Source organism: Schistocerca nitens, chromosome 2, assembly GCF_023898315.1.
Source record: "Schistocerca nitens isolate TAMUIC-IGC-003100 chromosome 2, iqSchNite1.1, whole genome shotgun sequence".
NCBI lineage: Eukaryota > Metazoa > Arthropoda > Insecta > Orthoptera > Acrididae > Schistocerca > Schistocerca nitens.
Genome location: NC_064615.1, coordinates 1,005,152,232 through 1,005,177,186, shown reverse-complemented (window position 1 = coordinate 1,005,177,186; position 24,955 = coordinate 1,005,152,232). Strand labels below are relative to the sequence as shown.

Here is a 24,955-nt window from a genome sequence, read left to right as displayed (position 1 = left end):
ATCCTGTTGCAAGCTAATATTTTTTTTCGTCCTTTGCATTTGTAACAGATTCTGGGATCAGCAATGACAAATAGGTCATGAATTCTGAGGGTGCCGTTAGGCAGGAAAACTAACAAGAATATGGTAACCATCTGTGAGGGTTTCAACTCCAAAGTTATGGATAAATTCTGCAGCAGAAAACTGTAACATATGGACTTCATTTTTCATCACACAGTGAGTGGTACCTTTTATTTTAATATATTTTTTGTGGATTTATTTTCTGATTATTATTATAATATTATAGCATATTGGTAAATTTTTTTTTAAGGAACTGCTAAAACACAAGCGCATGCCACAAGTACTCTGCCACCCTAGTAGCTACTTCTTGAGAGTAGCACACATCTCTTAGAATGGTGTTCCAAAGTTTTCAACCTGATAGCAGAGGTCAAGAAGTCCACATTCAAGGGAATCAAGGAATCATTCTAGTATGAGTTTCATGCTCTGTACCTGACTTTAAATCAGAGGACTGATCAGTTTTGGGAAAGATAATACAAAACTTTAGCTCAGCTACTCCCCTGTGTGTAGGAGTTACCTTCACCATTTCAACTAACCACCTGTAGGAACCGAAGATGGTCTCCAAACCCAGGTGGTGAGCATAATTTGTTTTGATATGAGCTATGATTTGCAGCTGGTCACACTCAGTGTACTCAGTAAGCACTGGCAGACTCTATCCACCTTAAAGCAAATGTACCACCTGGACAATGGTCTATGTTGTCAGCCTGCCATCCATTTCTCTAAAGAGTTCCATCAGCCACCCAATATTTGAGCTCCCAGTGATCAGTGTGTCCATCCTCTGCAGATATCTGGACCCTTCAGGAAAGAGTGATCCCAATCCCAAAAGACGAGGTTCACTTGTATCAGGAATGTGTAAGAACTCAAATTCGTTTTTAAGGTGTAAGGTAACAGCCTTGTGGGTAGTAAACACTTTTGTCTTCCACCCACAGATTCGCGACACTGCCACTGTAGCAGTATGCCATCAGGCAAGTGTGAATTGTCCAGGTCAGGCATATCGGAAGGGACTACAACACTGAGGATTCCAGATGGTGCTCGAGGAAGCAAGAGTGTCATAGCTTTTGCCACAGATGCTTCATTGTCACTGTAATCCAAGTCAGCAGACTGGTGTCTGCTGATTGTGGGCAATGCAGCTTCCAACTGTTTCTGAACAGTGGCCAATTCCTAAACATACACAGCAGACATAGTCTCTATCCATCTTTACCTGTATTCAACTATGCAACAAGAATTATACTACTATCCTAAGCAGTCACTAGGTAAAATCTATGTAAAGCTGCTACACTGCTTATGGCTATCTCTCCACTACAAAATCAGCTCACAACACACTAAAGCTTATACGAGTACCTTGATAATGTTGAAGCCAATCAAAAGTTTCTGAAGTCCTGCTACTTGATGCACAGAAGCTGTATCCCATTGAAGCATCTGCAGAACTATTTCATCTTCATCCCGTACATCAAATAAATACTGAAAAAATGCCATAAAAATAAAAACATTTCACTCTCTGATAAAATATTTTCCACATATATCACCATCTCAATGTATGTTGCACTTCTTATATTTATTATTGATAATTAAGATTTCATTTTTAGAAATGATTCATTTGGAAAACAAAGAATTTTTTTCTTTTAATTATCTTGATAAGTTTTGGGCCATACTTTCCATCCTCTCTGAATATCTAATATTTCTGAAATAGACAATTCTGTATGATTTTGAATGGTTACTTTGAAGCTCAGGTGAGTACGTGTGCATCTATTTTTGAAAATAAAAATAAGGATAATGTTCAAAATCATCCAAAATAGTAACACATATTTTTCATACATAAATAGTAGTCACACAAGATGGTAACTATGCGCTAAAACATGTCTGATTGAAAAGAAACAATTTTGAATTTTGCAGAAAGTGGAGTAATAAAAACCAAAATCCACATGTACATTTATTAACAGCTAGCATGCCAAGATGTGTAGACATAAAGCGACCAGAATACAGAAGTACTGCATGCAGGTATATGAAATTTATTTTAAAGGAAGTAGTAACAGCAGAGCCTGGCGACACTCGCCTTCCACACTGGATTAAAAATATATGTTAAGTGAGGATAGAAATCCAGATATTGGCTTTGACCAGTCTGCTTTAAAAAGACAGTACCTGATTGTGGTCTCACACTGCTTCACAGCAAATTTTACAGTCTTGTAAATGGTTAGGCAGATCAATGTCAGTGGCAGAATGACATGAGTGATAATGGTTTTGTGTAGAGTGGGTGCTCAGATACAGGCCCAAAGTACTTACTTAGCTGCACAATGTGCAACATTAGAGCTATCTTGAGAAAGAGCTGAAAATTGAGTTCTACAATAAAAACCTTTGTTCCAATAGTGAGAAAGCTAAGAAAGCCAAGCCGATTTCTGTCATCTCTTCTTTGTTGCCTCTTTGGTAGCACATCCCACTGTATGTGTGCAAGCGAAAATCTTAATGGAAACTGGGTGGTGTTTATTTAATAATGGACACAAAATCACATTTTTTGTTTCTCCTTTTTAACATATTTATTAACTTTGATGTCCCATTACTGGGACAAGGGCCAATTTCTTAACTTCATAATATAAAAAGCACATATATCACAAACACAGTCCAATGGCAGAATTTAGCAGATCAATTACATTATTGTTGAAGCACAGTTTTTAAAAACAGTGTCCACAAATCATTAGTAGCTCTAACAAACCCCCAAAACAAAATGATTGAGTGTGGCACAGAAAACAGTTAATGTTTGCACCATATGTTACAGTAAATACAGTATCTTGTAATAATCCATCAAAGAAAATTACACAGCAACATTTTACTTACAAGGGAAATCTTTTACCTCAAACACTCAGAACTGAATGTGTCAATGAAATTGGAGTCAGGAATAGAGAGTTTGCAGACATAGTATGTAACATAATAATCCATAAATATAATGGGGATGATGCAGAAATACATGAAGTTACACTGGATAGGTATACTGACAGGAAGAACCTGAAACTAAAGGTGGCTGTTCAAGCAGTAAATGACATTCATCTCCAGAGCAATAGGAATAGTTCAGTCAAAGTGAGTATAAACTATCTCCATCCAAACAGCTGAGGCTCATTGTCTTAGAAGATATTGATGACAATGTGCTAGAGAACACTGATGAAGACTATTACAATTGTGGCTTTATTCCTATAGAAAGGTAACTAGGTGCTATAAATGCATTAAAAGTAAATCAAATTGCAGATTAGTTCTAAATTACGTGTGTAGCAAAAGGCATGCAGGAGCTCAATACAAAGTAAACAGACTGCCACAATTATAAGTTATAAAAGAAATGTAATATAAAAATTTTATAGAGCAAGGTATATGGATTTCCAGTTCACTACTGGCATCTCAGCAAATGCTGGCTCTAGTATTGTCTAAAATGGTTGGCTTGAGCAATTTTGATGCTTCGATTTCTTTTATCGACAATCTTAAGGCTGAATATGGCATTTCATCCAGGCATATTACTACATTTGTCACATGAAAGGACACATAAAACAACAGTATACATCAGAAGGCACAACAGTTTTAGGGGGAAGTGAACATGTTTATGACAGAGTAGAGTGTGGAGAAAGAGAATGTTTGCAATGGTGACCAGAGTCAATTCCAGTATAAAATGTCTTCATATCAGCACTGTCTCACAGAGGAGAAAAAACTACAGCTAGTGTGTTGCAGTCTGTCCACAGCTCTACCCACAGCTACACAACTGATGTGGCTTTATCAATGACAGGCACACTAGCAAAGAAGTTGTACATCTGTTTTCAAGAGGCACAAGGCACTTTCAGCCCAAATATTTCAAAGAAACTTGAAACAAACTGCCTATGAAACATTCCTTTGGAGGCAAACAAAAATGGAGAAATAACTAAAAAACACACGAAATATTTTCTTACATCAGTTGCTGGTGAACATGTAACAAGTGAAAAGAGTGCATTGCTGTGTCATTCTGGGTCAGATCACACACATTGAACCCTTCTAGATGCAAGTTTGCCAAACAAAGATGTTGTGCTGAAGATACTGCTACCAAAAACAACAAAACACTGCCACCCTCTGATGTTTCCTTCTTATGGCAACATAAAATCTATATCAGAAGGATTGATGGTTTTGTAATACTACAATGTGCTAAACCAAAAGTGAAGAAACATGATCTTTATTTTATCAACGAACTTCACTCTGTGATTTACAATCAATTTTCTGCACCAAAGTATACCCCTATGTTGCAATATGCTTGGCCATAGGCAAATTGTTATAATGACATATCCCTTTCATCATTTGAAAATGTAATTAGTGTGGCTTTTGATACTGGACTGCTTGAATGTGACACTGATTTTGAATGTAAAAACATGGCTTTAGTGAGGTGTGCACATTGTTCTCTTCCACACTGTTTTAACCACTTACATAAAATACCGCATCTGCACTATTAAGACTACCATAAGCACTATCATGTGTGTAGGATGTGCGCATTTTGTGCTATTATAATTACTTTAAGCAGAGTGTTTTTGGCACTGTTGGTTAAAAATGTAATGATACACTGACATAATGGAAATATGTATAATTTCCTTCCTATGGTACTGATAACTTGTTATTTCGTTTCTCTCTGTGAAAATGTCACTTGTCATAAACTTTGCAGCATATATATATATATATATATATATATATATATATATATATATATATATATATATATAAAGACGATGTGACTTACCAAATGAAAGTGCTGGCAGGTCGACAGACACACAAACGAACACAAACATACACACAAAATTCAAGCTTTCGCAACAAACTGTTGCCTCATCAGGAAAGAGGGAAGGAGAGGGAAAGACGAAAGGATGTGGGTTTTAGGGGAGAGGGTAAGGAGTCATTCCAATCCCGGGAGCGGAAAGACTTCCTTTTTTCCCCCTAAGGTAAGTCTTTCCGCTCCCGGGATTGGAATGACTCCTTACCCTCTCCCTTAAAACCCACATCCTTTCGTCTTTCCCTCTCCTTCCCTCTTTCCTGATGAGGCAACAGTTTGTTGCGAAAGCTTGAATTTTGTGTGTGTGTTTGTGTTTGTTTGTGTGTCTATCGACCTGCCAGCGCTTTCGTTCGGTAAGTCACATCATCTTTGTTTTTAGATATATTTTTCCCACGTGGAATGTTTAGGGAAACATTCCACGTGGAAAAAATATATCTAAAAAGAAAGATGATGAGACTTACCAAACAAAAGCGCTGGCAGGTCGATAGACACACAAACAAACACAAATATACACACAAAATTCAAGCTTTCGCAACAAACTGTTGCCTCATCAGGAAAGAGGGAAGGAGAGGGAAAGACGAAAGGATGTGGGCTTTAGGGGATAGGGTAAGGAGTCATTCCAATCCCGGGAGCGGAAAGACTTCCTTTTTTCCCCCTAAGGTAAGTCTTTCCGCTCCCGGGATTGGAATGACTCCTTACCCTCTCCCTTAAAACCCACATCCTTTCGTCTTTCCCTCTCCTTCCCTCTTTCCTGATGAGGCAACAGTTTGTTGCGAAAGCTTGAATTTTGTGTGTGTGTTTGTGTTTGTTTGTGTGTCTATCGACCTGCCAGCGCTTTCGTTCGGTAAGTCACATCATCTTTGTTTTTAGATATATTTTTCCCACGTGGAATGTTTCCCTATATATATATATATATATATATATATATATATATAACAGAGGGAAACATTCCACGTGGAAAAAATATATCTAAAAAGAAAGATGATGAGACTTACCAAACAAAAGCGCTGGCAGGTCGATAGACACACAAACAAACACAAATATACACACAAAATTCAAGCTTTCGCAACAAACTGTTGCCTCATCAGGAAAGAGGGAAGGAGAGGGAAAGACGAAAGGAGTCATTCCAATCCCGGGAGCGGAAAGACTTCCTTTTTTCCCCCTAAGGTAAGTCTTTCCGCTCCCGGGATTGGAATGACTCCTTACCCTCTCCCTTAAAACCCACATCCTTTCGTCTTTCCCTCTCCTTCCCTCTTTCCTGATGAGGCAACAGTTTGTTGCGAAAGCTTGAATTTTGTGTGTGTGTTTGTGTTTGTTTGTGTGTCTATCGACCTGCCAGCCCTTTCGTTCGGTAAGTCACATCATCTTTGTTTTTAGATATATTTTTCCCACGTGGAATGTTTCCCTATATATATATATATATAACAGAGGGAAACATTCCACGTGGAAAAAATATATCTAAAAAGAAAGATGATGAGACTTACCAAACAAAAGCGCTGGCAGGTCGATAGACACACAAACAAACACAAATATACACACAAAATTCAAGCTTTCGCTACAAACTGTTGCCTCATCAGGAAAGAGGGAAGGAGAGGGAAAGACGAAAGGATGTGGGTTTTAAGGGAGAGGGTAAGGAGTCTTTCCAATCCCGGGAGCGGAAAGACTTACCTTCGGGGGAAAAAAGGACAGGTATACACTCGCACCCACACACATATCCATCCACACATACAGACACAAGCAGACAATTGTGTGTATGTTTGTGTTTGTTTGTGTGTCTATCGACGTGCCAGCGCTTTCGTGTGGTAAGTCACATCATCTTTGTTTTTCATATATATATATAACGCCTGGAATCCTTACCCAATCTGTTACCCCCGCTTGTGTCTGTATGCGTGGATGGATATGTGTGTGTGTGTGAGTGTATACCTGTCCTTTTTTCCCCTGAAGGTAAGTCTTTCCGCTCCCGGGATTGGAATGACTCCTTACCCTCTCCCTTAAAACCCACATCCTTTCGTCTTTCCCTCTCCTTCCCTCTTTCCTGATGAGGCAACAGTTTGTTGCGAAAGCTTGAATTTTGTGTGTATATTTGTGTGTCTATCGACCTGCCAGCGCTTTTGTTTGGTAAGTCTCATCATCTTTCTTTATATATATATATATATATATATATATATATATATATATATATATATATATATATATATATATATATATATATACAAAGATGATGTGACTTACCAAATGAAAGTGCTGGCAGGCCGACAGACACACAAACAAACACATACATACACACAAAATTCAAGCTTTTGCAACAAACTGTTGCCTCATCAGGAAAGAGGGAAGGAGAGGGAAAGATGAAAGGATGTGGGTTTTAAGGGAGAGGGTAAGGAGTCATTCCAATCCCGGGAGCGGAAAGACTTACCTGAGGGGGAAAAAAGGACGGGTATACACTCGCACACACACACACATATCCATCCACACTTACATTCCACGTGGGAAAAAATATATCTAAAACCAAAGATGATGTGACTTACCACACGAAAGCACTGGCACGTCGATAGACACACAAACATACATGCCTCTGTATATGTCTTCTTGTGTCTGTATATGTGTGGATGGATATTTGTGTGTGTGCGCGAGTGTATACTCGTCCTTTTTTCCCCCTAAGGTAAGTCTTTCCACTACCGGGATTGGAATGACCCCTTACCCTCTCCCTTAAAACCCAAATCCTTTCGTCTTTCCCTCTCCTTCCCTTTTTCCTGACGAGGCAACCGTTGGTTGCGAATTGTGTGTATGTTTGTGTTTGTTTGTGTGTCTATCGACGTGCCAGCGCTTTCGTGTGGTAAGTCACATCATCTTTGTTTTTTATATATATATATAACGCCTGGAATCCTTACCCAATCTGTTACCCCCGGAAACCATCCTTGTAACCATTGATGCCACTTCCTTATACACAAATATTCCGCACGTCCAGGGCCTCGTTGCGATGGAGCATTTCCTTTCACGCCGATCACCTGCCACCCTACCTAAAACCTCTTTCCTTATTACCTTAGCCAGCTTCATCCTGACCCACAACTTCTTCACTTTTGAAGGCCAGACATACCAACAATTAAAGGGAACAGCCATGGGTACCAGGATGGCCCCCTCGTACGCCAACCTATTCATGGGTCGCTTAGAGGAAGCCTTCTTGGTTACCCAGGTCTGCCAACCCAAAGTTTGGTACAGATTTATTGATGACATCTTCATGATCTGGACTCACAGTGAAGAAGAACTCCAGAATTTCCTCTCCAACCTCAACTCCTTTGGTTCCATCAGATTCACCTGGTCCTACTCCAAATCCCATGCCACTTTCCTTGACGTTGACCTCCACCTGTCCAATGGCCAACTTCACACGTCCGTCCACATCAAACCCACCAACAAGCAACAGTACCTCCATTATGACAGCTGCCACCCATTCCACATCAAACGGTCCCTTCCCTACAGCCTAGGTCTTCGTGGCAAACGAATCTGCTCCAGTCCGGAATCCCTGAAACATTACACCAACAACCTGACAACAGCTTTCGCATCCCGCAACTACCCTCCCAGCCTGGTACAGAAGCAAATAACCAGAGCCACTTCCTCATCCCCTCAAACCCAGAATCCCCCACAGAAGAACCACAAAAGTGCCCCACTTGTGACAGGATACTTTCCGGGACTGGACCAGACTCTGAATGTGGCTCTCCAGCAGGGATACGACTTCCTCAAATCCTGCCCTGAAATGAGATCCATCCTTCATGAAATCCTCCCCACCCCGCCAAGAGTGTCTTTCCGCCGTCCACCTAACCTTCGTAACCTGTTAGTTCATCCCTATGAAATCCCCAAACCACCTTCCCTACCCTCTGGCTCCTATCCTTGTAACCGCCCCCGGTGCAAAACCTGTCCCACGCACCCTCCCACCACCACCTACTCCAGTCCTGTAACCCGGAAGGTGTACACGATCAAAGGCAGAGCCACGTGTGAAAGCACCCACGTGATTTACCAACTGACCTGCCTACACTGTGATGCATTCTATGTGGGAATGACCAGCAACAAACTGTCCATTCGCATGAATGGACACAGGCAGACAGTGTTTGTTGGTAATGAGGATCACCCTGTGGCTAAACATGCCTTGGTGCACAGCCAGCACATCTTGGCACAGTGTTACACCGTCCGGGTTATCTGGATACTTCCCACCAACACCAACCTATCCGAACTCCGGAGATGGGAACTTGCCCTTCAGTATATCCTCTCTTCTCGTTATCCGCCAGGCCTCAATCTCCGCTAATTTCAAGTTGCCGCCACTCATACCTCACCTGTCTCTCAACAACTTCTTTGCCTCTACTCTTCCACCTCGACTGACATCTCTGCCCAAACTCTTTGTCTTTAAATATGTCTGCTTGTGTCTGTATGTGTGGATGGATATGTGTGTGTGTGTGCGAGTGTATACCTGTCCTTTTTTCCCCCTAAGGTAAGTCTTTCCGCTCCCGGGATTGGAATGACTCCTTACCCTCTCCCTTAAAACCCACATCCTTTCGTCTTTCCCTCTCCTTCCATCTTTCCTGATGAGGCAACAGTTTGTTGTGAAAGCTTGAATTTTGTGTGTATATTTGTGTTTGTTTGTGTGTCTATCGACCTGCCAGCGCTTTTGTTTGGTAAGTCTCATCATCTTTCTTTTTATATATATATATATATATATATATATATATATATATATATATATATATATATATATATAACAGAGGGAAACATTCCACGTGGAAAAAAGTGTTTGTTGGTAATGAGGATCACCCTGTGGCTAAACATGCCTTGGTGCACAGCCAGCACATCTTGGCACAGTGTTACACCGTCCGGGTTATCTGGATACTTCCCACCAACACCAACCTATCCGAACTCCGGAGATGGGAACTTGCCCTTCAGTATATCCTCTCTTCTCGTTATCCGCCAGGCCTCAATCTCCGCTAATTTCAAGTTGCCGCCACTCATACCTCACCTGTCTCTCAACAACTTCTTTGCCTCTACTCTTCCACCTCGACTGACATCTCTGCCCAAACTCTTTGTCTTTAAATATGTCTGCTTGTGTCTGTATGTGTGGATGTGTGTATATTTGTGTTTGTTTGTGTGTCTATCGACCTGCCAGCGCTTTTGTTTGGTAAGTCTCATCATCTTTCTTTTTAGATATATATATATATATATATATATATATATATATATATATATATATAGAGAGAGAGAGAGAGAGAGAGAGAGAGAGAGAGAGAGAGAGAGAGGGGGGGGGGGGGGGGGAAACATTCCACATGGGAAAAATATATCGTATCCCTGCTGGAGAGCCACATTCAGAGTCTGATCCAGTCCCGGAAAGTATCCTGTCACAAGTGGGGCACTTTTGTGTTTCTTCTGTGGGAGGTTCTGGGTTTGAGAGGATGAGGAAGTGGCTCTGTTTATTTGCTTCTGTACCAGGTCGGGAGGGTAGTTGCGGGATGCGAAAGCTGTTGTCAGGTTGTTGGTGTAACCGGGGGCGGTTACAAGGGTAGGAGCCAGAGGGTAGGGAAGGTGGTTTGGGGATTTCATAGGGATGAACTAAGAGGTTACGAAGGTTAGGTGGACGGCGGAAAGACACTCTTGGTGGAGTGGGGAGGATTTCATGAAGGATGGATCTTATTTCAGGGCAGGATTTGAGGAAGTCGTATCCCTGCTGGAGAGCCACATTCAGAGTCTGATCCAGTCCCGGAAAGTATCCTGTCACAAGTGGGGCACTTTTGTGTTTCTTCTGTGGGAGGTTCTGGGTTTGAGAGGATGAGGAAGTGGCTCTGGTTATTTGCTTCTGTACTAGGTCGGGAGGGTAGTTGCGGGATGCGAAAGCTGTTGTCAGGTTGTTGGTGTAATGGTTCAGGGATTCCGGACTGGAGCAGATTCGTTTGCCATGAAGACCTAGGCTGTAGGGAAGGGACCGTTTGATGTGGAATGGGTGGCACCTGTCGTAATGGAGATACTGTTGCTTGTTGGTGGGTTTGATGTGGACGGACGTGTGAAGCTGGCCATTGGACAGGTGGAGGTCAACGTCAAGGAAAGTGGCATGGGATTTGGAGTAGGACCAGGTGAATCTGATGGAACCAAAGGAGTTGAGGTTGGAGAGGAAATTCTGGAGTTCTTCTTCACTGTGAGTCCAGATCATGAAGATGTCATCAATAAATCTGTACCAAACTTTGGGTTGGCAGGCCTGGGTAACCAAGAAGGCTTCCTCTAAGTGACCCATGAATAGGTTGGCGTACGAAGGGGCCATCCTGGTACCCATGGCTGTTCCCTTTAATTGTTGGTATGTCTGGTCTTCAAAAGTGAAGAAGTTGTGGGTCAGGATGAAGCTGGCTAAGGTAATGAGGAAAGAGGTTTTAGGTAGGGTGGCAGGTGATCTGCGTGAAAGGAAGTGCTCCATCGCAGCAAGGCCCTGGACGTGCGGGATATTTGTGTATAAGGAAGTGGCATCAATGGTTACAAGGATGGTTTCTGGGGGTAACGGATTGGGTAAGGATTCCAGGCGTTCGAGAAAGTGGTTGGTGTCTTTGATGAAGGATGGGAGACTGCATGTAATGGGTTGAAGGTGTAGATCTACGTAGGCAGATATACGTTCTGTGGGGGCTTGGTAACCAGCTACAATGGGGCGGCCGGGATGATTGGGTTTGTGAATTTTAGGAAGAATGTAGAAGGTAGGGGTGCGGGGTGTCGGTGGGGTCAGGAGGTTGATGGAGTCAGGTGAAAGGTTTCGTAGGGGGCCTAAGGTTCTGAGGATTCCTTGAAGCTCCGCCTGGACATATATGTGCACTGCCTTTTTGGAGACAAAATTGAGAATTGTACCTAACCGGATAGAATACAACTCTCTCCACACAATAAATTCAGCCTCTACATGTCCATTATGAATAACGCCAAAAAACCTCTATACTGTGGTGGACAACAAGGATGGGCAAGGGAACACCTAGAATGGAACATGGGTTAATGGCAACAGGTTTTCTTCAGCAATAAACACAGGATTTGTTGGATGCCCCACTACTGATGTAGAAGAGTCGTGGTTTCCAGGCATCAGTACACAGTTCAGGCACACTGCTTCGTGGGTTCAGCATGGAGGTTGCGATTTCATTTTATGCGCTGGTGTCATGTATGAATGTTAAATGACTCTCATGAAGAGAAATTTCAGGACTGTGCAGTGCTAGTGAAGGATCCTCCAGTCTATTGTCCAGACGTATGATCAACAGTTAGGCAATATATTCATTTTTCACAGCAATTATGCATTAGAAAACTATGTACACCTTGTGAGCACCTTACTCCAAAGAGGCAAGAGTCAATCAATGGAATGGCCTTCAGTATCTGCTGACAGATAGCTGCATACTTTCACCTGCCTCAACTCCCTTTTTCTTTCCACCTCATTCTACTGTCTTGCCTCCATACTAAACCCACATTCTCTCTGCTACTTTATTACTCTGTACTAGATCACACAATGTAGCCTTCCATTATCTCTTTTTTCTACTCCAGTTCATTTAACTTCTCTCTGTACTTTTTCCCTCACTTTTCCCTGAACAGAATTTTACCCCACCGCCAACTTCCCTGAGTTGATACTTGCTACCCTTCCTACCTACACAGCATGCACCTACCTGTTCCACAGAAGCATTGTCTTTCATAATCCCCCACTGACCTATTCCTCCCCCAACACCCTTCATTTTGATCACCCATTTCAGAAAATACAGAAACTTGGTCCATATGGTGTACATTGCCAAGAGATAACAGTGTGTGCGTTTGCGCGAGCGCGTGTGTGGAAAATTCAATGTCAGTTGTATGTGGGGCCAACTTTGTAAAAATCATTGAATCCACAATGTGTATGGTATCAACCAGGCATGGCCCGTAGCTAAAGATCTGAGGTGGAACTACCACAAAACATACAGTGAGAAGACAAAAGTCATGGGATAATGATATGTATGTATACAGATGGTGGGTGTATCGTTTAAAGGGGCAATGAACTGTACTCATGTGATTTATGTGAAAAGGTTTCTGGTATGATTATGGCTCCATGATGGTAATTAACAGACTGAATGCAGAATGGTAGTTGGAGCTTAAGGCATGGGACATTCAATTTTGGAAATCATTAGGGAATTCAATATTCTGAGATCCACAGTGTCAAGAGTGCGTTGAGAGTATCAAACTTCAGGCATTACACCTCTCACCATAGGCAATGCAGTGGTTTACGGCCCTCACTTAATGACAGAGAGCAGTGGCATTTGTGTAGAGTTGTCAGTGTTAAGAGACAGATAACACTGTGTGAAATAACCATAGAAATCAATGTGGGACATACAATGAATGTGTCCATTAGAAGAGTGCAGTGAAATTTGGCGTTAATGTGCTATGGCAGCAGCTGATCGATGTTAGTGCCTTTGCTAACAGCACGACATCATCTGCAGCATCTCTCCTGGGCTTGTGACCCTACTGGTTGGACACTAGATGACTGGAAAACTGTGGCCTGGTCAGATGAGTCCTGATTCCAATTGGCAATAACTGATGGTAGGATACAAGTATGGTGCAGACCCCATGAAGCTATGCACTCAGTTGTCAACAGGGCGCTGTGCAAGCTGGTGGTGGCCTCATAATGTTGTGGGCTGTATTTACACAAAATGGACTAGGTCCTCCATTATGTTTGGCTACTTGGAGACCATTTTGAGCCATTCCAAGGACTTCATGTTCCCAAACAACGATGGAATTTTTATGGATGACAATGTGCCATGTCACCAGGTCACATTTGTTCGCAATTGGTTTGAAGAAGAATGACTTGTTGAGTCCATGCCACATTGAGTTGCTGCAGTATTCTGGGTGAAAAGAGGTCCGACACGGTATTAGGAGGTATCCCATGACTTCTGTCACGTCAGTGCATATTAAAATATGTTTCACAATAATGTATTAAATTATCAGGATGCTTTTCACACTTGTGTCTAGGTGACCATTATCAGCAATGGTGCACAAAGAGGATGGACAGGGAAACACCTGTAATGGAAAATGTGTTAATGGAAACAGACAGATTTAAATAATAACAGGCAATGTGTTTGGCACTGTTGATAACAACAGGTAATAACTAATCTTAAGGCTGCACCTTCAAATGCCGGTTAGATCTATGTAGTAGAGGTTTGGAAGGATGGCTTCTACAGAGTACAGCTTTTACAGGCCTCCCAAAGGCTCTGTTCATTCAACCTAAGGATGTCATACCAGCCTCCGCACTACATTCGTGTTCTACTTGCTAAATTATAATGGAATGAACAGAGTGGCTGAAACTTTGCTATCGAATCTCTTTATATCTCTATTATGCTTTGATGCGTTATTAATCAGATTTAGTATTAATGTATTGATAGTGTTTTAGATAGTTTTTTGTTTCTAGCACTGGCAATTTTATCCACTGCAAGAATAAATTAGTAAATAACCCACCAGAGTGTACTACAATAAGGTTTACATAAGTGTCACCACTTAGCGAGAGTATCCCAAATGATTAGAGGAAATATTCACACCAAACATGTCCTGTTAAGAGGCTCCCTTGGTACTGACACTCACTGACAATAAGATAAACCAAATGCAAAATGCAGACACTTTACAGTGTCAAGAAGGGTATGAGCACGAGATGTCTGCAACTGCATCACGACTCAGATAAGTGATTGATTAATTTTCAGTGATCAATTATCAGTGGCAAGCTAATTAGAATGTTGTTTCAAAACATCAAATTATTTTCTCAGAAAAAGAACTGGGTGTTGCTGTTAATTTGTTTAAATTAGTCTTTGTACTTAGGTCATGAAGTGAATGTGTTGTAGATCTGAAAGGATGTCAAGAAAGCATAAATTCTTTGACCTTATTGAAATTCCTTTATAAAAACAATCTGGTAAAAGTATTTCCTGAAAGTGTTAACCTCCACCAGATAATAGTGACCTTCCCAATGGGACTGCTGCTGCTTCATGTTAAAGCAGTTGAAAGTATTTGTATGATATACTATGAATGAAGACACACTTGGTGCACTTGCGAACAATGCTCTTGAAAAAGAACGATTGAATTGTCCAAATTTCAATGAAGAAGTCGTAAACGATTTTGAAATGCAGAATGGAGATGAGCAAATTTAATATATAAACAAATCAGGTAAGGTAAGAAAAATGTGTATTAATAGGTGATAAGAAGTACTTAGCCTCCTAAATGAAGTGTATAAAAGGAGTGGTAACATATTTATCCACTGACATCATTCAAACACTGTCCTCCATACCAGAACCTCTCTCCTGAGTATGTCTCTCCCCTCACTCCTACCACTTCCCCCACTCTTGTCTTCTGTATGCTTCCTAATGTTCATAAACCCAATCATCCAGGATACCCCACATTGTGGCCAGTTACTGTGTTCCCCCACAGAGAGAATTCACACTCTTGTGGAACAACACCTTCAGCCCATTAACTGTAACCTACCCTCCCACATCAAAGACACCAACTGTTTCCTCCATCAGCTCTCCACAGTTCTTGATACTTTACCAAGCAATGCCCTGCTTGTAACTATTGATACCACCTTCATCCATCTAACATACCCTATACTCATGACCTTCCTGCTATTGAATACAACCTTTCCTGATTCCTGACTGACTCCAAACCTACAACTTCCTTCCTGGTCACTTCTCCTTTGAGGGTACCACCTACAAAAATATCCATGGTGGAGCTATGGGTACCTGCATGGCACCATCCTATGCCAACCTGTTCATGGGGCATGTAGAGAAATCCCTTCTAACCACCCAGACTCCCAAACCCCTCATCGGGTCAGATTCATGATGACAGCTTCATGATCTGGACCAAAAGTGAGGACGTCTTATCCACATTCCACCAGAACCTTAACATCTTCTCCCCCCAATTGCTTGACCTGGTCCTCCTCAACCAAACAAGCCACCTTCCTCAATATTGACCTCCACCTCAAGGATGGCTACATCAGTAACTCCATCCATATCAAATGTACCAATCATCACTAATACCCCCACTCTCACAGCTGCCACTCATCCCATACTAAGAAGTCCCTTCTACACAGCCTAGTCACCTGCAGTCATCACATGTATAGTGATGAGCGTCCTTATCCAGATACATCAAGAGTCTCACTGAAGACCTTTTACAGAACAGATCTTCTGTGCCTTGTCTCTCCAGCCACAGACCCACTGTCTGACCACAAACGAGCACTCCTCTCATGACTCAGTAACATCCAGAAGTAGAGCACCTGAATCACATTCTCCACCAGGTTTTCGACTACCTCTCATTGTGCCCTGAAATGAGGACTATCCTACTCACTAATCTCTCAACCCCTCCCACACTGGTATTCTGCCACCCGCAGAACCTACGCAATATTCTTGTCTATCCCTGCTCCACTCCTGCTTCCAACCCCTTGCCTCATGACACATGCCCCTGCAATAGACCCATCATATTTTGTGAACTATAAGACACACCTTAATTTTAAAGCAATTTTTCAGAAAATAACATTTTAACCATTTTTATTATTTGATTGCAAAGCCAGACTAAAAAAATGACCCTTAAAATCACTGAAAATTGTCATTTGAACTTTCTTCTTCTTCTTCTTCTTCTTCTTCTTCTTCCTCCTCTCCGTTGTCCTCTTGATATATAAAATGGTCTCCACTGCGATTGAGAGCATTACTTATGCCACACTTCTTTAAAAAAATTTAACAATAATGTCTTTTCTCGCTCTAGAACATGACTGTTTTATCCACTGACACACTTCTTTGAGTGTAGATCATTTTAAAGCTCCCTTTGTCATGAATTCATGTTGAGTTTCATCCATCATCCACTTCTTCCATTCCACTCTCATATACACTTTAAATGGTTTATATATCGAGATGTAAATAGGCTGCAGTTGTGAAGCAAGTCCTCCCAGAATAAAAACAATCTCTGTTCTTCCCTGTCTCAATTTCTCTTTCACAGAATTTTACAAATGACTACTGAACTGATCTACTACAAGAAGATAACTCTTCTTCAATAGAGCACCTTTCCTTCTATCCCACATTCTGTGAATCCATAATTTCATACCAGCCTCACCATTCCAACTCTTGTCATGTACATGAACACCATCACCCGGTGGTATTTAAGAAGATTTCGGCATTTTTTTGTGGTTGAAAATGATCATTGGATTAAGTTTAGTAAACACAATATGAAAGGACAACATTGTAGTGCATTTTTTAAAATCCACTTTTTTTATAGTTACAGTTTAGCACCTTTCATGGCAACAGTTCTGTTACTCAGCACATTAGACATCAGAGGAGTTTTGTCCAAATTCGCTGTTTGGCTTAGTTCCACACTGGCTTTCTTTCAATGTTGAATAATAAAACGATGGAAAGATAATACTTTCTTGTCATACTCTTGTGGCATTTTCTAAGATGTTTTGGTTTTAGTTCACATGCTAAGTCCATGATACTTCATAAAACTGTAGCACGAACCAATTCCACCCTTAAAGTCTGTTAAGTTCCACTGTAGTGCTAGCTTACGAGTGTGTATTAGAACCATTGTGTATTAATTCCAATGCCATTTTGACGGTGTCCTTCAATCCATTTCAATATGTCATCTTCTAGTTTTGGCCATTTTGTATTCAGCCTTCTATTTGCACATTTAGTGTTCCCAATTTTTTTCAGTTCTTCTTTACTACCCACCAATCATGAATGTTTTTTTTTCTTTTGGTAGAGGGCCAAAATGCTCCCCAGATGCTGTGTTTCCATGTTATTCTGCATATGCTATTACTTTCAATTTACAGCCTGCATCATATGAATACCTTTTTTTTCATTATGAAACTAGCTACTAACAAAAATATTATACTGTTACCTATAACACAAATCACTTTCAATTCAAATTAACTGGCACTGTAGACTGCAATGGCACATCATATGCTAGACAGTGTTCTGGGTGTGTGGTGGCAGGGTGGGAGGGAGACAGTGAATACCCGCAACTCATATTTGTAGCATCAGAGCACTGCTGCTGCCAGTTGAATCCAGTGTTGCCAGATAGAGATAGGTTTCAGAAGGTATCAAATAAATGGCCATTTTTAAGACTGAGGAGAATGTTAAATCAAATACTAGACATTGTTATATGAATTTAAAATATAAGATACACGTGAATTTTGAAGGTAATTTTTCAAAGAAAAAAGTGCATCTTATAGTCTGTAAAATATGGTAGATGAAAGTTATGTTCACCTGGGTATGACAACTAACAAGCTCTCTGTCTGCATGAATGACCACTGCCAAACAGTGGCCAAGAAGCCTGTGTCATCTGGATCCTTCCCACCAATACCAGCTTTTCTGAACTTCACAAGTGGGAACACTCTCTGCAATATATCCCACATTCCACTAGTCCCCCTGATCTCAACCTTTGATAGTCCCTGTCCTCCACACACCTATACCCTTCCATCTTTCCACTCCAGCACTACACAGCCTTCTATTCTGCCAATAGACCCACTAGAATTTTCCCTCTTCCCTACTTTTCTCCTTTTCCTCCCCCCCCCCTCCCCCAGCCCTCTCATTTAAATCTCCCAACAGCACCTAGTGGCCCTACCATGTCCCCACAATGTCCCTGCATGCTTTCAAATGCTCACTCACCTTCCCCACCTCTACAATGCTATTCTTCCCCCTCCTCACCCCATGCCTCCTACTCATCCCCACCACTTACGTCAGACTGCTGCTTCTGTCAGGTGTAGTTTTTGTCTGCAATCTGACCACAGCAGCCAAAGACAGTGTTCATGTGTCTGCGAGTTTTGTGAATGTGTGTATGTTTTCTATTTGAGAAGAACTTTTGGCCAAAAGCTTAAATTTATAGCAGTCTTTTTGTTTGTGCTTGTTTGCAATCCAATATCTCCTCCCAAGTACAAAATCTGTTACAATGTTCAACCAGGATTTCCTATTTCAACTCTGCCAATGGAATTTTGTACCCCTTCAGAGACAGGATCACCTGCAAAAGAAGTCACATTGTTTATTATTTTCTCTACAACCACTGTACAGGATTCTGCATCAGTAAGACATTTATACACTGGCTGTGCTGAAAATTTTGGTGATAGTGGGGGAAAAACAATTTGTGTTCGAACAATATATTTTAAAATGTAAACTTTCACAGCTAGAAATGTCAAAATTAATAAAATGTTCTGGGCTCATGTGTCATGGTCGAATGGATTTCACATTTAAACCCAATGTTTCATCTGCATATGTGGAAGACATTTTCAAGGTGGATTACAGCTCTTTGAGTGTCCAATTCACACCCTGGCTCACTACTGCCTGCAGAAAAATTCTGTTAAAGCATACTTCTGTGCAGTGGTGTGTTGTCACACGTTTTGAATATCTGAGCACAATTGGCGGTTGTCGACTGCCATTGTGCACTGTTGCTATCACCCCATGGTGAAAGACTAATACACATCTTCTTCAACACCAGGCTCCAAATGTCTTTCAATTTCATGCCCTCCTCCTACCCACTGAAATTCTTAAGGTGTTTCACAATCTCCATGGCCTCTCTGTATAGCCTTTCATGCTATCCACTTGTGACAGCCAGTACTAGAGTCCTATCAAAATGAATTTGGTGGTCTCCTGGTTGCAAAACATGTTCTGCAACAGCTTATCTATCAGCCTCCCCCCTTCTGGAATTCATCTTGTGCTCTGCTAGTTATTTTTGACCATTCTTTTTGTAGTATCCACTACACAGAATCCTATACGTTCCTGCTTTTCCAGCAGTTTATGAGCATTTGATTTATTTTAGGTGACCTCATATCTTCCAGGTGGGTATGTAGAGTACTGTTACAATCCCCCTTGAAAATTTACTCCACAGACAGGGATGAAAAGTTGGGTTTAAATGTGAAATCCATTTGATGATGGCATAGTTGCCCAGAACATTTTATTCATAGATGACAGATGAATGTGATTTAAATTGCATAAAGAATAATGTGGATGGGAGAAAATTGCCTTTTTATTCATCCAAAATTACATAAGTATTACATTGTATTTCTAATATGATTCAGAACTGCATGATAAAAACTGTCCGGTATATAACAGAGTATGCCATTTTTGAATTTGAATGCAACACTGCTAATTTTCAAACACACAGAAAGTAGTTATAAATTATTGGGACCTTGGAGGGCAAATAGTCAAGAAATAAAATTCAGCATGGCTGTTACTGTATCTGAAGAAAATAAAATAAGTGACGGCTTTTCCAGCAGTGTACACCATACTTAACCATTTTCACACTTTCAAACTGCAAGCTGTAAAATGTAGCATGCTCATGGGACAATGTTTGATACCATAATCACAATACAGTTAGAAATGTACAAAATATTAGTCACTCCCTTAAAAGAGCACACTGATCACTGATATAGATCGTGCAGGACTGGTACCAGGCAGTCATGTGACCTCCCACCACTGACAGCCCCCGTTTTCTTATTGCCTCCATCCCATCCTGCTCTCAGCCCCCCATCCTTTCCCCCCCACTCCAGTTATTTTTCAACTTCACTCTAGCTCATCAACTGGAACCTTTTCCTATCCCTCTCTCTCTTTCTCCTTCTCTAGATACCTCATGTGAGACTATTTTTACTAACTTTGTCACTGACATCAGTTTTCAAGTTATTAATACGAACACACTGCATTTGGCCAACAGTAAAATTGGTTCTCAGATCACGATACATAGTATTATTGTTGTAAATGCTTCTAGCAGATGAATATCATTTTGTAAGGTCAAAAGAAATTATTTTACCTGTGGATTCCGAAGAAATGTTTCTGGAAATTCAGAACTTCCACCAGCTCTGTCAGATAGGGAGCCTTTAACTCCAGTAGTCCATTCTCCTCTTATTGACTCCTCCTTCCACGTTTGTGACAGAGCAAATATATTGGTGTTATAGAGACGACATATAGTCAGCTCACTAAAATTTCTCACAAAATCCTCCAATGGCATCCTTCAAAAAAGAGAAAGAAATAGACATTTGTCTCTTCCACATTAATAAAAGCAATATCATATAATTTATAAAGGAAATGATTTCTGGAATGAAACTACCAGGAAGAAAACACACAAATAATTTCTGGTTATTAAGCAGTAGCGGAGGAATGCACATGCATTAAAAGGTGACACCAACTCTGGAGTATCTTTTCTGTAGAAAGAGAAGAAGTGGGTGAAGGAAGTGATATTTTGAAATTAAACATAAAAGTCAATCAGTATCCTGGGATAAGGAGGAGCATGCAGAGCATGAAACATTAAATACTTATTAATGTTGGGAAGGTACGAACACTGCTGGAGTAGCATATACTCCAGGGGAATAGCTACAACAGATTTAAGTTATAAAGGCAAGGGTGTAAACCATTAGGGTTTTCCTGCATTAAAATCACAAGTTGACAGGCAGGTGTTCTTTTTATTATGATGAATTTTCAGTTAGTTTTCTTTAAGAGCTCTGAATTGAGCAGAGCTCCTGTAAAGTTAATACTGATGTTAGTAAATAAGCAGTGTGTGTTATTTATGGAGTTAATAACTGTAATCCTTGATACATCAAAAAGAAATATTTAATCTGCTTGGAATGGTAGTGCCAGTAATTGAGAAAGGTTAATCGTATAGTTTGGAAACATAGTCCAAAACATGAGCCACAAAGTACTCCAATGGTCTGGACATGCAGTAAGAATGGAAGAAATGAGATACCCCAAAGTTGTAATGGACAGGATACCATCAGGCAGCAGACTAGTGGGAAGACCTAAGACAAGATGGATGGATGGACTGAGACAAGACTTGATGCAGCTGGGAGTCTTGGAAAACAAGAGACAGACAGCAAAAGACAGAAGCAGAGAATAGCCTTAACTGCAATGTCATGGGGTCCCCCGGTGTGAATGTATAAAGTAAAGTAAGTAAGTAAGAATAGAAAAGTAATGCCATTATATGACTGTGAAGGCGATGTGATTATTTCACAAAAGTGGATGGGAAAGTTTTATATTAATCAAAATATTATGATCTGAAGTGTCAACAATATAAGGAAAAGATAGATTGCTATTCACAGTAAAGGTGACATGGTGTTCAGTTACAAACGGGCACTATGAAAGGACATTTACACATTAGCTTTCAGCATTCCAGTCTGAGCTGTTGCAGGAGTGGTCATGAGTGTATAAGATGTGCTTCCTTGTCTGAATGAATGTGAGTGTGTTTCATTTTCTGAAGAATGCTTCGGCCAAAAGCTAATGTGTAAGTGCCTTCACTGCACTTGACTACAACTCAACCTGTCATCTTTACAGTGAGAAGCAGTCTATTTTCTCCTTCTATTGTTGATATTCCAATGTGGAATTTCCATTCTTTGATACACTGAAATGTATTATAGAAGGAATTATAAGCTCCTGATTATCTACATTTGAAGAGTGGGTATGTAATACAAAAATCTAAATGTCAATAAAAACAGCACAGGAAAGTATGTGTTGATAATGTAAACACTGAAGTTACTAGATCTTGGCAATCAGTATTAACTTCTTTATTTAATAGTGTTTATTAGCTGTTCCACTGCTTGTTCAAGAATCACAATATTCAAAGACTATCTATTAAGAAGACACCTAAAAAGGATGACTACGGTTGCATACAAATTGCTGTACCCTAGTCTAATTCTGACACAATGCTTTAATTACAGAGAAAGATATATAGTTTTCTGACAGTTGTGACATGTACAAAATAAATACATGTATGGTCCTAGTATTGAGGGTTACACATTAGAATCTAGGTCCATGGAGAACTGTTGAAGTTGTCTCTTGCAGAGCACATTGGGAGCAGAATCTAAGTTACAGGTAGTCATTTTGGTGAGACACAACAATTGAATGGAAAACAGAGTCTCTTGTAGAAATCGTGGCTTAATGTTGTTGTTGACATTCCTGGTAGCTTGGAATATTTACATATGACTGATAGATTTGAGCTGCCAAACAGGGCTGCAGCTGTCCCTTCTAAAGTGCCCTGATAGTATTGATAGCACACACTGTTGTGTGGCTGCACATTTGCCAATACCATTAGCAGAGCCACAAAACTAATCTAGTCAGTCAGCTCTGTGGTCATGCTGTTTACATTCATAGTAAGGAAAGGTGTAGTAACCTGTCTGTTACTACACCTTGCCCTCCATAACTGTGGAGTGCACGATGCAGTCTGAGTAGAAAACCATTCAGCTATTCCTGGCCCCCACCAGAGGTGACTGATCATGTCTGGTGCCTCAGTCACATGCAGATGAGACCCAGCAACTCCTGGTGGGCAAAATATTCTTTATACGTGAGTGCACTGGCTTGGCTGGCAATATGTACCCATCAACCATTCTGTACTTGTCACTGTTCTGTATCTGTCAGTCCGTATTTGTCACTATCTGTACCTGTAAACATGCAGTACTAGTCATGCTACTGTATGTGTCTCAAGTCCATACTGCTTCACTCTTCCTTGTTCAAATCACAACACAAGTTGGTGACTTTCGTGTGCTCTGCTCCTCTGCTCTGGAACAGTCATGAGCTTCTACAACCACGACTATTTCGTATGGCCACCTGCGACCATTTCATTGCAACACTGACAGTACAAGCTCCACCATTTCTTGGTGTACTGTTATGTTCTCTGTACTGTGATTTTGCTGCAACCTGGGAAAGCTCTGACACATGACTGCACCTCTACATTGTCACATTTTGAGTTTGGCAAGCCTGTGTGGCATGGTTGTGCCTCCACTTTGTTGTATTTCAGAAAACGGACACTGAAATTGGTATGCGTTGTTCTGGCTTCCTTTACAGGAACAGACTCCCTTTTTTTATTGTTCTGTTAGTTTGGCATCCTTTCCCCGACTGGCCTCCCTGTTCTGTTCATTGGCATCTTTTTCAGCACTGGTCTCCCTTCTCTGTTCATCGGCACCCTTTTCAGGACTACTCTGTTCACTGGCATCCTCGTCAGTACCTGTTTCCTTCTCTTCATTTATTGGCCTCCTCCTCAAGACCCAACTCCTACCTATGGTTCACTGGCTCCCTTTTCTGGACCCACCTGCTTCTCTTAGTTTTTTGACCTCCTGGAGGACCTGCTTCCTTCTCTTGTGTCAATTAGCCCTCTTTTCAAGCCCAGCTTTGGTCTCTCTTGTTGTCCTGTTTGTTTGTTGTTTTTTGCCACGTGTGTCGAATTTTTCCTAGTGTCCTCTTCCTATGCCAGCTCCTTGTTTGTGATGTGATTCTCCATCTCATGCTCAAGAAAGTAGTTTGTCAGTGAATCCTTTACTGTTGAGATCTATCCTTGATGTTGTTTCTTGAATTATCAAATAGTAGCATGGAGGGGATGGCACCACTGCTTTTCGTGGAACACATTGGTACATTGTGACATGTCCGATTGGTGAAGAGGAAGCCACCGCAGTCCCAACCAGGAAATGTGCTGCTATGTATGGCTCCGTTGGCAATAGTATCAAGGGCACCATGCAGCACTTCCGTCTTGCCCCTCTTTCTTGCTGCAACATGAAAGAACTGCATATGGACACCAGAGCAGCTGTTTTCACTCTTCACTTCGCAACTGTATGCATTGCTGGGATCCCCATCATTGACTTCCAGCAACCGCTCTGGCAAGCTACTTACAGTATTTTCCTATCTTGGTCACGGCCTGCCACAATCCATGTTCGGCACCATGCACTGGCATCCATGCCACCTTGCGACAGAATCCTTATCACCTTTACGTTAGTGCCCTCCATGTACCCTTTTGTTGTTTGTTGTCTATCTATTGCCATCGACATGACTCTCATGACGCTGTCTCACATTTATGTCAGATGCCTCCCTTGAACAAAGTTTTCCTGGTTTATCTCCTTTTAAGATTTTTGCTTCTGCCTTGGCATCTGCCAGTATCGTAGTTCACTGTGGCGGCACACTGCCCCGGCTGTGTCTGGCCACCTTCCTACCAGTTGACTGCCCCACGTGGACGAAACAGTTTGGTCTCTCGACATCTTCTGTGCCAAAGCGAGTGTCGACATCTTCTGTGTCAAAGCGAGTGCTTCCACGTGCCACCAGCACCTCTGCAGGCACATCCAGGGACCTCCAGCAGCAATGCAGGTGCCCCCTACCTTGCACGGTGCCTCCAGTCATTTTCAGCATTAATGCAGGTGCCTCCTAC

General features: G+C 41.3%; 1 protein-coding gene across 1 annotated transcript in view; it reads right to left on the bottom strand.

Annotated features, from left to right (window-relative positions):
- Positions 1–24,955, bottom strand: part of LOC126237354 (calpain-5-like) — a 252,548-nt gene that overhangs the window by 61,469 nt on the left and 166,124 nt on the right. Inside the window, exons 9-10 of the mRNA XM_049947420.1 lie at positions 20,588–20,786; positions 1,396–1,515 (exon numbers count right to left, since the gene is read on the bottom strand). Coding sequence (XP_049803377.1) covers positions 1,396–1,515; positions 20,588–20,786 — 319 coding nt within the window. The remainder of the gene's footprint in view (positions 1–1,395; positions 1,516–20,587; positions 20,787–24,955) is intronic.